We start from the raw sequence: 13,929 nt of genomic DNA, 5'->3' as shown, positions 1-13,929 counted from the left end.
TTAAGTTGCACAAATAGTCATTTTAACTTCAGAAATACTCTTTACTGCAATATAAACTGTAATTATTTTAATATTCATTTAAGTTTTGGAATGTTTTGTGTCAAATGTTTATAAAAAGAAGACATACATGTTACACTATTCATTTAATCAGATAGATGTTTATCTGTGTTTGGATGAAGATCATAAATTGACTTAATAAGTTAAAAAATACGTTACAGTATTCATTTCGAATTATGTTCAATATTATATTGATGTTGAAAAGTAAGTATAAGTATAGGTACACAGAATCGCAGGTCGCACAAATCATTGCAAAAACTTGCAGTTCGAACCAGACGGAACGAAAGTTAAAATTGATTCACTAGGCCAAAGCCACAACCATAATCGTAACTCATGTTTAAATACCAGAAGATATCGCTGCAGCCCGGCGAAATCCTCATCGGACCATCCCATATATTCAAATGGCTGCCACAGTACTCGTCCTCCGGCAGATTAGGATTCAGTGCATTTGTCACGTAGAACTTCAGTACAGAGAACCATACACGGAAGCGTGGTGCTGAGAACTGCCGTCGGTAGATGATATTCCGTCCTGATGGACCCGAAGTGTCGATACCCTGCATGTGGTAGAGGCATGTCGTGTTCGGTGGTAAGGAGTGTTGAGGATGCTCAAGTATGCCTCGCCCGGTCCCTCTGATCCAAAACTCACATGCGCGTTTGTTCTTCGCGTATGTAGGGGATTGCTGATCCACGAATCTGACCTGAAAATATAATGAGAATTCCTGTTTTTATTGTTTTATTATCCTTGAACCAAGAGCTGAATGTTAACGTACATCTGACGTACGTATGACGTACATCATGCTGAATGGTCAATCACCGCAAGTTTATTGTATGTGATATTATGCTCTAAAAAATAATAATACAAAAATCGATGACTTCCTGACATATCACATCGAATAATAATATTAAATAATATCAATATTTGATAGATAATTATAATTATGTATTTCGTATATAATATTATGTACGGAAATAATATGAATACGCTTTTGACGCGGGTCAAATTCTCGTTTACAAATCAATTGAATTAATCTTGATAAGTTTATATTACTGATAATTGTCATTGACGTTTACGCACGTTAAATAATTTATCATACAATTCTATTAAATAATGAAAATAAGTTACATAATATAAGAAAAGTAATCCTACTTAATCCCCTATCGAGAGGGGATCCTACCTTTCATCTACCTTTCATCACAACTTAATAATAATTGGCATGATGGCTGTGAGCCATGTGGTAGCTGAAGATACATTTCTAGACTTTTTAGGTAAATTGCGTAAAGTAGGTATAACAAATTATCACAAAACATTTGAGAAACATTTTAAATTCAAGCCCGCGTTGAAAATAAACACAAATGAAACAACACAAAATGTTCCCAGTGTTTTTGCGACCGAGGACGAAACTTAAGCTTTATTAAGTCGGGCAAATTTGTTTGCTCCTTTTCAAGGTAAAATAAATACTGAAGCACAACGTTTTAGGGAAAAGATATTTTTGGAATTTTCCCTGTAAAAAGTTTCGACTCCCTAATTTTATAGATCGAAACAAAAGAGAAGAACTGGAGAGTTTGTGAGCATAATAATACTATGGTGACCTTTAGAAAAGGCTAATTATATGATGCCTCATACAAGAAAAAGGGTCGGGGCTTTTAATTTCAAAAATAACATCTATTATTAATAACATCTTCGTTAAGAAACCAGATTTAAATTTCAATAAGTACGAGTACACAGGTCTTCTTAAAATAAAAAAAAATGTTGTGAGATTCTCGAATTTGAACTTCATCCATTAGCGTGGTATGCCAAAATAAATACACTAAATAATCTCTGCTTAAATATTTTCGTCGATGGGAAGGTCCAATTTTAAACGAGCTTACCGTTAAATAAGTTACTAACAAATTTGTTGTAAAAGCAAAACGAAAAATACTTGAGTCTTTCCGTCGTCGAAGACGTAACTTAAGTATGATTAAGTGGAACAGATTTATTTGCTTTAAAGGGAAAACTAGAATCTTAAAGAAAATGTTAATGAGTCAGGAGAAAAAAAAAGTCAGGAGATGAAAGAAAACTTTGAGAATTTAGTTTTTCAATTAATTTGAGAAATACTGCTGATAAATTTTTAAGTCCCAAGAATATAAGCCGACATTTCCTTCCAAGACAGTATCTTAATAAGAAATGTTAATTCCAAAGAGATATTGGAAATATTTGAAAAAAGATACAAACGAAAGTTTGATTGAAAGAATTGATTTGAAAAATAAAAAAACCCAAGCCTCCGTAGCCGTGATCAGTTTGATTAAATAGGACAAGATTTTTGGAATTTCGCCTCTAAAGGTTTGGGCCAAGTCCTAATTTGATAAGTTGAAACAATGGGCGACTGCGGAGTTTGTTGAATACTCCATTATTATGACCGTTATACGAGCCTACGTACTAATTACGCTTTGGCAGGGGCCCAAGCGAGACCTCGAGGCACGTCTTGATTTATTACAGTTCATTTACAACGAAACACTTTAAATAACACTTCATGCTAATATATTAGTCTATTAACCCAAATACAGTAGCAGCTGTTCAACTTAGCCTACATATTGGTCATATGCATCTGATAGTGCGTTAGGATTATCGAAAGAAGTAGTGAGATAACTATCAAATATTGTTTCTGAAATCATACAGGTATCTTATTAAGTACGATATTCGAACAGTAGTGTGGTAATATCAAGATTTGACAATATATTGATTTGAGATGAATCATTTCACAAAATCCAATTTTGCACGAAGAGAAAATAAATATGATGCGATTTATTCTATTTATGTTTCCCCGTTTCAAGTTGCCAGGCTTTTCTCTACGATTGAATGCCACTAGTATATTCGGCCTTGAATCTGAGTATCTCAGTAGTATGCCCAATACACTAGAATTCCGGATGAAGATACGGGTCAATAGCTGACACAACTGTCGGAAGTTTTGAAACCGATTTAAACATTGCTGCAACATTCAGCTCCAAATGCTTATCTAATGAAATTATTAAAAGTAGCGAATATTATTTAATATTTAATGTAGTATTCGTTTGCTTTTCAACGACTTATTTGTTTAACTACGGCTTACAAAAATTGTATCCACAAATTACTGTGACGAGGTCTAATGCATTAAGACTAAATCTGGGTGCACAGTAATGCAGGCAGATAATAAAGACTAAAGTTTAATAAAGACAATGTTTAATGAAATTTAATGCCGATTAAGTAAACTAAATTAGTGAATTGAAAACAATACCTTCAGAGTGAACGTCTTAGCAGGACATTGTCGTTAATCAATTAGGTTCTAACTCGATATGGACCTCAATGGGCACATAAAGTTACAATGAGATTGTAGTGGAAATTTTACACCCTAACTTAACCAATTTAGGTTAATCTGTTTTAACTATAAAGTTGTACAGTGACATTTGGCGCACTTACACTTTACTTAATAAAGTAGCTGGATAGTCCTACTGAAATAATTTAAGAAATATTAATATTGTTGTATTTGGACTTAATAGCATAGTATTAGTTACTTTGAACCCACAATAATAAGAACTTTTCAGTTATTCCATTACAGAGGATACCAATTACTTCAATACTCACCAGAATGAAACCGGGAAATTCATTACTGGGTGAATTTAGGATATTAAATACTAAAAACAGTGATCACCTAGTTACTACTTTTAAATTCACGCTATTTCTATCGCAGTGTCCGAAATTCGAATCCAACTATAAATATTTAAACATCACATGCGTAGAATAAATGTATTATCACTTGCCTAAACAGCGAAGCTAAACATCGTGTGAAAACGACTGAGAGTTCTGTCTGGGAGTTCTTTAAAAAAGTTCTCAAGGGTTTGTGACGACTACCAATCCGCATTAGGTTGTGCTTAAATACCTCTAATTTTGGGAGGAGACCAGTGGTCAGCAGTTGGACAGCAAGAGGTTGATACTGCGCTATTTAAATTTAAACAATTTTAGAAAATATTAGAAGTTAAAGTTCTAAAAGTGTGATTCGATTTTAATATTCGGGAACACATCAAACTTTTTGTGAAAGAATGAAATCCTAAGTGCTGACTTAATCGCGTTTTGGCGTTCGCCCAAAACTTTGATGTCTTTTTTGTGAATTATGACTTAATAGCTGAGTCAGACGGGAATGGAAATTATTATAATGTTTTAAAGAATTAAATGTTGAAAATCTCACTCTATATGTTTAATATTTGTAGCTCTATAAAAATCACATTATTTATAAGTAAAGTTGGTAACTTAAGGTAATGAGCTGTTTTCTCCACAGGATTTTTTGTTCTTCTTATGGCTTGTGTTCCTAGTTACCATCTCAAGATTATCGACTTTCTGGATAAAAGTTGCTTAATTTAAGATTTTACTCACTAAAACTCCCTCGGTGATGGTATTGTGAGCGTAGGGAAGAATTTTCCAAGAACATAATATTGTTTATATAACGGTTGTTAATCTATCAAATAGCATATACACTCGAAAATATTATTCTTGGGTATTAAGTAAATAAGTTGGTATTTAATAATGGAAGAAGTATCAAATCAAATTTATTACACGAATAGTTTTTGATTCATAAAATGAAGCAGGTGGTGCGAAAATAAAAGTGCAGCGGAGCGATAAAGGTGGAATACATAAAAGTGGGGATTTTCTTTCTCCAGAAGCAATTTCAGGTATTGATCGATCCTAGCAATAAACCTGTCTTGCACGTAGCGAGATCCGCGTCTTCCTAATGATAATAGATCGCCTTTGAGACGTTCCAGCTTTATTTTTCAAAGTAACGCAAATTGTCCTCTCCGTTCTTTTCTTTTAGCGGTAATTTAAAACTCGCGCCTGCTACGGAATACTAATTAAAAGACAATTTGCTTTCTTAAATTAAATATGTACCTATCATATTTTTATTTAGTATGCATTTTTATTCATGCCGGAAGATATGATTAATTGCTAAAGAAATAACTTCAATGACAATAAATAAAAACGAAACATATTTCTCTATTCAGCCATTTGTGTGTAACGGGTAGGTAAACTCCGAAATAAACCCGATTTATAACTTTTGCATCAGCTCGTGGGCGTAAAATAATAATATTATCAATTTATTTGTGTAAAGTATTAATATTTGTTTACCTAATTAGTATTTAGAACAAGTGACTATTTATCAGGTTTGTACTCTAAACAATTGATAATATATCTACTTATTAGTTTTGGGTATAATAGTAGCCAAGTAACTAATCAATCATTGATATGACAAAAGGCGTGCAAGATTCTAATGCACGCCTTTTGTAACAAATTCTCTCTTTAATTATATTCTTGGTTAAATACCAATAGGTTAAGTAGGCAAGAAATTTTGTAACATTCGTAGATTTAAAATTTCAACTTATATTTAAATTACTAGAGCTGGAATATTTCGAAAGAATTTCAAATATTCTTATTCTGCCTTGCACTTCAATACGGCACTAACTAAAAAGCAAGAGCACTCACCTCCACTTCCAATTGAAAGCCATGCAACGATTGCAGCGAGGCCGGCTGCAAAAACGTTCCAAAAGGCGACGTCGTGAATTCCACTAACAACTCCGGACCGCTCGAAATCGCTTCTGGCACCGAGACGCCTCCTCCGCAGAATCTCAAGATAACCGGATCTCTCGTTGTGTAACCGTCGTAAACTGTCACGTAATCCTGTACCTCGTCGCATTGCTGCCAAAACTTCAGCTCTCTCCCATTATTCCCTCTCTCCTGTTGCGAGGCGGCGTATAACGCTTTTTGACTCCTTATAGAAACTAGCTGACCATTAAGTTGCTTCACCACGATCAGGGCGTGTTTCCCCTGAGGCACGTCGTGTTGTCGCACCGCATAATAACAAGTTAGGTTTCTCGGATACACACCAGGGAAGTTGGGAGACTGTAACCTACAGTTTTTACGATCGCAGTCACTGAAGATCCGAGAGCAATAAGTCCCAGAGATCAAATCCCCAAGGTAATACTCTGGAGTTTTTGTCGTCTTCGCTACACTCGTATCTTCGCCGCGTGATATGTTTACGGGATATGGCAGCGGCCTCAGTTTGAAAAAGGGTCGTTCTGAAAAAGTATGGTTATAAGAAATATTGATGTTGACATTACGTTCGAGTAGCGTATGTGTCATGGGTACGAAATGGATTACGAGTTGGGATAAAATGATTTCGTAATATGTTAAGGGTTACTCTAGAATTACGGAATAGACGTAGATGTATGGAATTGTCGGGACACTAACATTTTCGAGCAAATAATATTAGGTTTTCATGAAAATAAAGGTTTCAATTAGAACTTCTTGAAGTAACTTTGATTTAACATCGCCTTCAATAGTGTAAAGAAGATATATATAATGTATGGCGTGAAAATGAAATTGAAATGCTTAAATTTTAAACATATTATAATACAATTTGTGTACGGCGAATAATGTACCTATATCATTGAAATATCTGTAGATTTAAATTTATGCTTAAGTTTTACTTAAAATATATAACATACAAACCTGATGGCGGACTACCTCCATATCGAACAGTAGCATATTCTTTCCTCAAAACCTTATACGCCATTCGGAAGTCAAAATTGTAATTATTCTGTTCCTTCGACAAGTGTAATAATCTAATTATGAGGGTTATGGATTTTGTTTCGCTGTAATATATAGATGGACCCCAGGATGTTCCACACCAGGATCCTCCAACTTGGGGACGGCTGGCTTCTTGGATTTGCATGTAGCCGTCAGGACACCCATCTTCGGTGAAGGAAGTAAACCGGCCTAGAGTAAAACTGTCGAATAGGATCTGAAACAAGAGAAAATACAAATAAATATTTGATGGGTAAGTACTTTTTTAAAAACGAAATTTAGGAAATTTAGATTTCAGAGTTCACCACTTGGATAAGTACCTTAAAAGGGTTTAGTTGTAATGATTTCATATAATATTTATTTATTTTTCTTTATTGCACCTCTACAAAGATAACAATACAAAAGGGCAAAGTTAATATCATGAAGTACAGTAACGCATCAATCATGTACTACTTATAAACATAGCTCCCACTCCAATACTAATCGATGTTAATTACAGATGTCCATCGGCGTGTCAGTGATCACGTAACATCATTTACTAATTAGGTTATCCATCTAAAAGTTATTAGCTGCGATGGCCTTGTTTTCTTGTTTTCCTACGGTGTTTTTTGTTCGCAAAGTTTCCTTCCTCGTGGCCTACTTCGGTTTTGATCGTTTTTATGATTGCCTCCAGCCTTGGATCTGTAGTTCCCTAACTTTTTAAATTCCACCAATTATGCATTTATTTTCCTTGGGAATTTTAATTAAAATGTGCTACCTACCGCAAATCTTAATTACTACGTTGTTTTCTTTTCTTGTGAAAATATTTTAAAAGCAGATATTTTTGATAAAATAAAAAAAAATAAATGCAAAGTATAATATTTCGTAAATAAATGTGGTGAAACTAATGCAAGGGTTGTAATTTTTTCTAAAACTACATTTATCTATACAGCCGTCAAACTTTAAAGTACTAATGTGGGGTGTAATAACCCTTAACAAATGTATAGCTTTGAAACAAACAACACACAACCTTACACAACTCTTATTATTTGAATGTAATTGTTCTATTATAATTATGTTGTATTTTTGTTGCTCCAATTATATGAAGTCCCTGCTACGAGGTACTCGTAATCTACTTCGGTGGCACTAATAAGATCAGCGTCGTGACGAATATTTAAGTTCGTTTCCGGCAGACATTTCTCTAGCTGGGATATATTATAAGGAAAAACGCAAATAAATAGCAAATTCAATCAAAAAGTTTGTAATATTTTTCATACGCAGTTTCTGCTAGAGAAATTCATACCAATGAGCTTTCATTATATAACAATATCTAAAATACCCACTCCCATTAAATACCCCCAACATCCTTACTAATAATATAAATCCGAAAGTAACTCTGTCTGTCTGTCTGTCTGGTTGTCTCTTCTTCACGCCTAAACAACTGAACCGATTTTTATGAAATTTTGTACAAAGATAGTCTGAGACCCGAGAAAGGACATAGGATAGTTTTTATCCCGGAAATCCCACGGGAACTAGGGATGGCGATCTAAGATCGATTAATCGGAGAATCGATCTTTTGGACCCAAAACATCGATTATTTTAATCGATATTAGTAACGATTGAGTCGTAAACTATGAATTTGATCAAATGATGATCTTTAGCAAAGTTGAATTACGAATTTTCAGTTTTATGTATGTTAGTATGTTATATTATTTTCTTTTAAACGCGGGCGAAGCCGCGGGCAAAAACTAGTTATCTATATTTGTACACCGTAGGAAGACATTAAGTAAACGGGTCACAGTATATACAAAAACATCGCATAATTACCTTCGCCGAAGAAGATGAAAGTCGTACGTGAAACACAGGCGTAAACAAGGAGGGATATTGGTCGCGTACTTCTTATTAAATTACTGTGAAACTTTCCCCGCCAACTTTACGCCCGTGGAATAAAAAAGGGAAAAAAGTCGAGGGAAAATATTTGTATTCAACCGACTTCACTGAAACTGGACATTTGGTTGTGGTACTCAAATTTTAGATAGGTAGACTGTTGATAAACTTTATATGGAATACCTTGTTTTTTTGCGTAAATAGGTTCATGTAATTTATCCGTAATTTTAATTATTGTTTTCTTAATATCTATAGCAATGAGCATGCAATCCATCTGATGGGAAGTGACAACTGCCGCCCATGAAAATCTTTAATTAACTCCATAAGAGATTAGAGTTCTAGATTAGATCCTAAGGTCATCATAAATGCGTCGCTATTCCTGAGAACTTAGTCCAAACACTCCACGTTTCCCTTTAATCAGGAACACTGCAGCGCTTAACATTGCTGTTGTTAGGCAGAAATAACAGTGGCATAATCTTAATAGAATCAGAATGGGTAGCTTCATTCTTTATTTTTTTTTATCTATTATGTAATTTACACAATGGATTTTATTTGTATTTCGCTGAAATAAATCCTCTGCAAAAGTTGCCTGGCATTTCAATTTGGAATTTTTATACATACGATTCCACGATGGAGTCAAAGATTTTTTTGTCTAAAAGTTTTATCTGTCGTGTTTCTAACTCTTTTGACCCGTATGGTAGACTATCATGTTATTCCTGATTTTGAGAAAAGACGCATTGTAATTGTGTTGATTTATTACACAAATTTTTAAATAAAGATCAGCGAATCATCCCCCAGTTTTTCAGAATAGTTACAAAGCTGACTTACATTCGTGGAAAATGTGAAAATGTTTCATTATACTGTTTGACGGAAATACATATTTTCCGGAATAAAATTTCATTTTTAAAATATTCCCTCAAAAGAGTTTTCCACCAGTTTAATTCCCCATTCATATTCAGTTTTCCGTCGCCATTTTAAGTGATTGGCGGGAAATTGAACGTTTCGTACCGCGCCGGTGAATAATGTGAATCGTTATTATTGAATGTTCGTTAATTAGACGTGGTTTAATTCATTGATGGGTCATTGTGCGATCGATATTTTTAAATTTTTGAATGACCGACGGAAAAATCTTAACTTTTTATAATTGGAGGTGGTCTGAGATTGACTATGACGTTACATTTTCTTTTATAATATATAGTAGCAGACGAGCATGCAGTCTACCTGATGGTAAGTGGCTACCGCCGCCCACGGACATCTGTAATCAACCCCAGATAGGATTAGACATTCCTACCTGGGGTCAGCCACCGATGCGCCGCTACCCCTGAGGACTAAGCTAGAACGCCTCGGAAAAGTATGTCTCCCTTACCACACCCTTCAAAACGGAACCCAGCAGCGCTTAACACTTTTATTAGGCAGAAATAGGTGTGGCGGTGGTGCCGCCGGAGTCGAACCACAAAGCGTTCTACCACCTTGAGATTAGATTGGACATGATTGGACGAGGTCAAGGGTCAGGTTGATTTACCATTTGTACGGGTTGTTTTGCAACCCGTACAAATGGTTAACCCGTAATAATGGTTGAATTTTATGGTACCCCTCCACTCACATTTCTCTAATCCCCATAACAACAATTGTATAGTCACATTTATTTTGTGGTTTCGTGCTCTAAGGACAACACTCGATTTAGTAAAAACGCATCTACGATTTGATTTATTTGTCACTTCATAATAAATTATGATCATAAAAAAAATATGGGATAGGTAATTGCATAGTGTTACTTTGCACCTTACACTTATTTATGTAATATAAGGTCCTTGACGGAACAAAAAATAATTATAAAATATGATTGAATACTGGTTCCGAAGTTCGCTATTTCTGTACTGCTTAGTTCTTATTAGTGATCGAAGACTGCTTACGATAATTTTGACTTGCATCTATCGTTGCAAAAATCGTTCATCTCAATCAATCGTATCTCAATCAATCGTATCTATTTTTCTCAAATTTATTTCTCTTATAGCATTTATATATAACAACGAGGCACAGAATTCACAAAGTTGAATTCAACTGGATACATTTAAATATGACTCGAGTCTGGCAATCTCCGCTGTAAAATTATATTTTCCATGCGGGTGGATCACATATGGTGGAACATGTTTAATTCAATTCCCGTTTGTATCAAACTTTTACACGTGAAAGTTTAATCCGTTTTTGGTATTTCTGAAATGCGTCGTAATTATTATATTTTGGCATATATGTGCAGCTGTTGTCGTCTAGTTTAGAGCGTAAATTTTGATATTTTGCCTCTTTAACAATATTTAGGTATTTTAGAAATTAAAAGCTGGCTGGCGTTGTTACAAGGCCATCATATTAGTTCTGAGAAGATCCGCTTTAGGAACCCGATTTGGTTGCAGATTTCGATGGGTTGCAGTGCAGGAACTCCAATATTAGGTACTACTTATTTACTTTAATACTCCTTTATAATGGCAGTTGTCTAATGTCTAATGTTTTTAAAGTAATGTAAATATCATTACACGTCCCGCGACTGTCTGTTAAAATTAAAATTTAATATCATCAAACAGTCGGAGTTAACGCTCGCGTCGCTTCCCCGTGAAATTGTATTACCCGCGCGAATGAAGCGCACATGTCGGAACATGTCCCATTCAATTCCCGCGATCTCTCGACTCTCTGACATGTCTTATTTCATTGTCGTTATGTGACGACGTGCGGGAAAATATGTCATGTCAGTCCTCGTTTCTGCTGTCGATAGTTGAGTGATAATAACGTGAGAATATAAGGATATTATTATATGTATACTTAAAATGGAATAAAAATCTTATAATCAACATTATCTCATCGGTTGTCTGTGAGTGCAGTAAATAGGTTTGATATCTCATTTTAATAAAAATGTATATGTATGGATTTGGTAACAGATGTCTATGAGCAGCAGTGCATGTTTGACGACTGCCTGACTGCATGGTCGTTTACTTCGTCGATCTATTAAAAAGTTCACTCAGGCACTCCAATATTAGGTACTACTTATTTACTTGAATACTCCTTTATAATGGCAGTTGTCCAATATCGTCAAAAAAGCAAGCATGTACTTTTTAAAGTAATGTAAATATCATTACACGTCCCGCGACTGTCAGTTAAAATTAAAATTTAATATCATCAAACAGTCTGAGTCAACGCTCGCGTCGCTTCCCCGTGAAATTGTATTACCCACGCGAATGAAGCGCACATGTCGGAACATGTCCCATTCAATTCCCGCGATCTCTCGACTCTCTGACATGTCTTATTTCATTGTCGTTATGTGACGACATGCGGGAAAATATGTCATGTCAGTCCTCGTTTCTGCCGTCGATAGTTGAGTGACAATAACGTGGGAAAATAAGGGTATTTTTTCATAAAACAGACAATAAATGGAACGAATCAATTATATAGACTGGAATTTCACATTCATGCTGTATATAAAATATATACCCTTATAAATATGCGTATTTTATCTCGTCACCCGTGAATGCGATAAATAGGCAGGTATGCACTTCCAATTGACGGAATCTCTCATTTTTCAGAGTTGCATGTATATTGAGTTGCATGTCTTTATAATATGATAACGATGGAAAAACACGAAAATTTTAATGCCAATTCAAGGCTCAGTGTGGAATATAAGAAAAGTTTTTATATACATAACTTATAAATAATTATAATAATTTGTTTAGAAATGTTTATCTTATATTTTATACAAAAAAATATAAAGATCCTTAAGACTTAAATCCTCAGAACTTGAATACATTTAATCATCATAGTATGTTTCTGATCGGAAATCTAACCATGTTCATAGTAAATTCAAATGTTATTTGTTAAAAGTCATAATTTGAAAATACATATGAACTTTACCAATCTTTCGTCTACATGTACTAATTTATTTTCGTCACTAAAATCAGATACCTCTAGTTTAAGTGTAGCATAAATTCCCAGCGGTTAAAATAAATCCTTACCGTACTCTTACTGCAGATAACAGTGGCAAATGCAATTTGCAAGCACAAATTGCATTCACTTTGACCCGCTACGCCCGTCAGTTAAATATCTCGGGGATAAAACGAAAAATATTGGGATATTCATTCAGAATAGCGATACAGTATAATAATAATGAAATTCATTGTTATATGTATATTTGTATTCAAAGGTGTAATTATATTATGGATTATATTTGTATGGTTACTTATTTACGTGTCATAATTTTATATCGAACTGGTTATCAATTATGAACTGTTTTTTTTTCTATTCTAGCGTTGGCGTTGGCCTTTTGCAGCTTTTTTGAAATTAGTAATTTAGTTTGTGGTGGTAATCATATTCATAATAGTAAATTTTATTTTACTGGGATATAATCGGTTATATAATTGGAAAGGTATATTTAATTTTGTATTATCTAATTCACTTAGTTTTCGTTGTAATAACACTATGGGTATGTTAATAAACGAAGACTATAATCTCGGTAAGATTATCGAACAAAACATGAAACCGTTCATCATAACACCAAAGATTTTATAGAACAGTAATTTTATGTGAAAATACAGTCAGGCCATAAAACGAGCACTATATTGAATAGTCTGAATAAATTTTCAGATCTGTTAGATGCAGCGAGGCATAAACTTCTGAGACCAGAATCCTTATCGACATTTTATACTGCAGATGTGCTTAGAAATGGAATAGCAACTTCAGATATATTTAAGCAAATACGGGTGAGGAATACGATTTTGTGGTACGATTTAAATTTTAGATACGCACATTGTTATGGTCTGGTTTTCTTTATACTTTTTCGGTTGTTTCGATCGGTGGTTGCTTTCGATAGCTACAATTTGTAGCTATCGCCCATCGACAACTAAAACCAACTGTGAAAAATTGTGGCTACCAGATATTTGCTTAAATACTTTCCTACTGTACTCTTGAGGATTACGGTGGATCATTTAAAGTAAAAGAATGACTGCATGCTTGGAAGTCTTCGAGCAGGTGCTCCATGATGTAGAAAAGAGCGGCAGGGTTCAGTGCGGCAAAGCAAATAATAACAATAACGTGTTCAAGCAAGCTCATATTTAGGTAGATGCGTTCAAAAAATTATACGCAATGATTTACAGTATTACCAATTTAAAATGTCGATGAAGATCATAGATAAGTAAAGATTACTCACTCCTAACAAGAAAATGTACCCAGTTTTGAGAATTGAAATACTTGCGTAAAAAAGTTTAGGGACATTTTAGCATGTCTCCGTGCTAAAATGACCCTAAAATATATGATATAATTATTTATTGATTACGTAAATTACGCAGTAATAGTTATTTATTCGTAAATTTTCTCTAAAAATGTTTTTATTTGTAAGAATTCAAAAAAAGAACTTACTAAAATAAGCTGTTTGTGGCTTAATT

General features: G+C 34.2%; 1 protein-coding gene across 7 annotated transcripts in view; it reads right to left on the bottom strand.

The window, feature by feature from the left end:
• Lrpl (low density lipoprotein receptor-related protein-like protein) overlaps positions 1-13,929 on the bottom strand; it is a 173,913-nt gene that overhangs the window by 9,530 nt on the left and 150,454 nt on the right. For all 7 annotated transcript variants that reach the window (XM_073087784.1, XM_073087785.1, XM_073087786.1 and 4 more), the window contains 3 exons: positions 6,569-6,860; positions 5,543-6,135; positions 403-755 (listed from right to left, as the gene is read on the bottom strand). In XM_073087784.1, the coding sequence (XP_072943885.1) occupies positions 403-755; positions 5,543-6,135; positions 6,569-6,860 (1,238 nt within the window). The remainder of the gene's footprint in view (positions 1-402; positions 756-5,542; positions 6,136-6,568; positions 6,861-13,929) is intronic.

The sequence above is a fragment of the Epargyreus clarus genome, unplaced genomic scaffold, assembly GCF_041222505.1.
Source record: "Epargyreus clarus isolate Ecla_fem2 unplaced genomic scaffold, WU_Ecla_fem_2.2 ptg000026l, whole genome shotgun sequence".
Taxonomy (NCBI): Eukaryota; Metazoa; Arthropoda; class Insecta; order Lepidoptera; family Hesperiidae; genus Epargyreus; species Epargyreus clarus.
The sequence above is the reverse complement of the archived record's forward strand: the minus strand, read 5'-3'. Positions and strand labels throughout refer to the sequence as shown.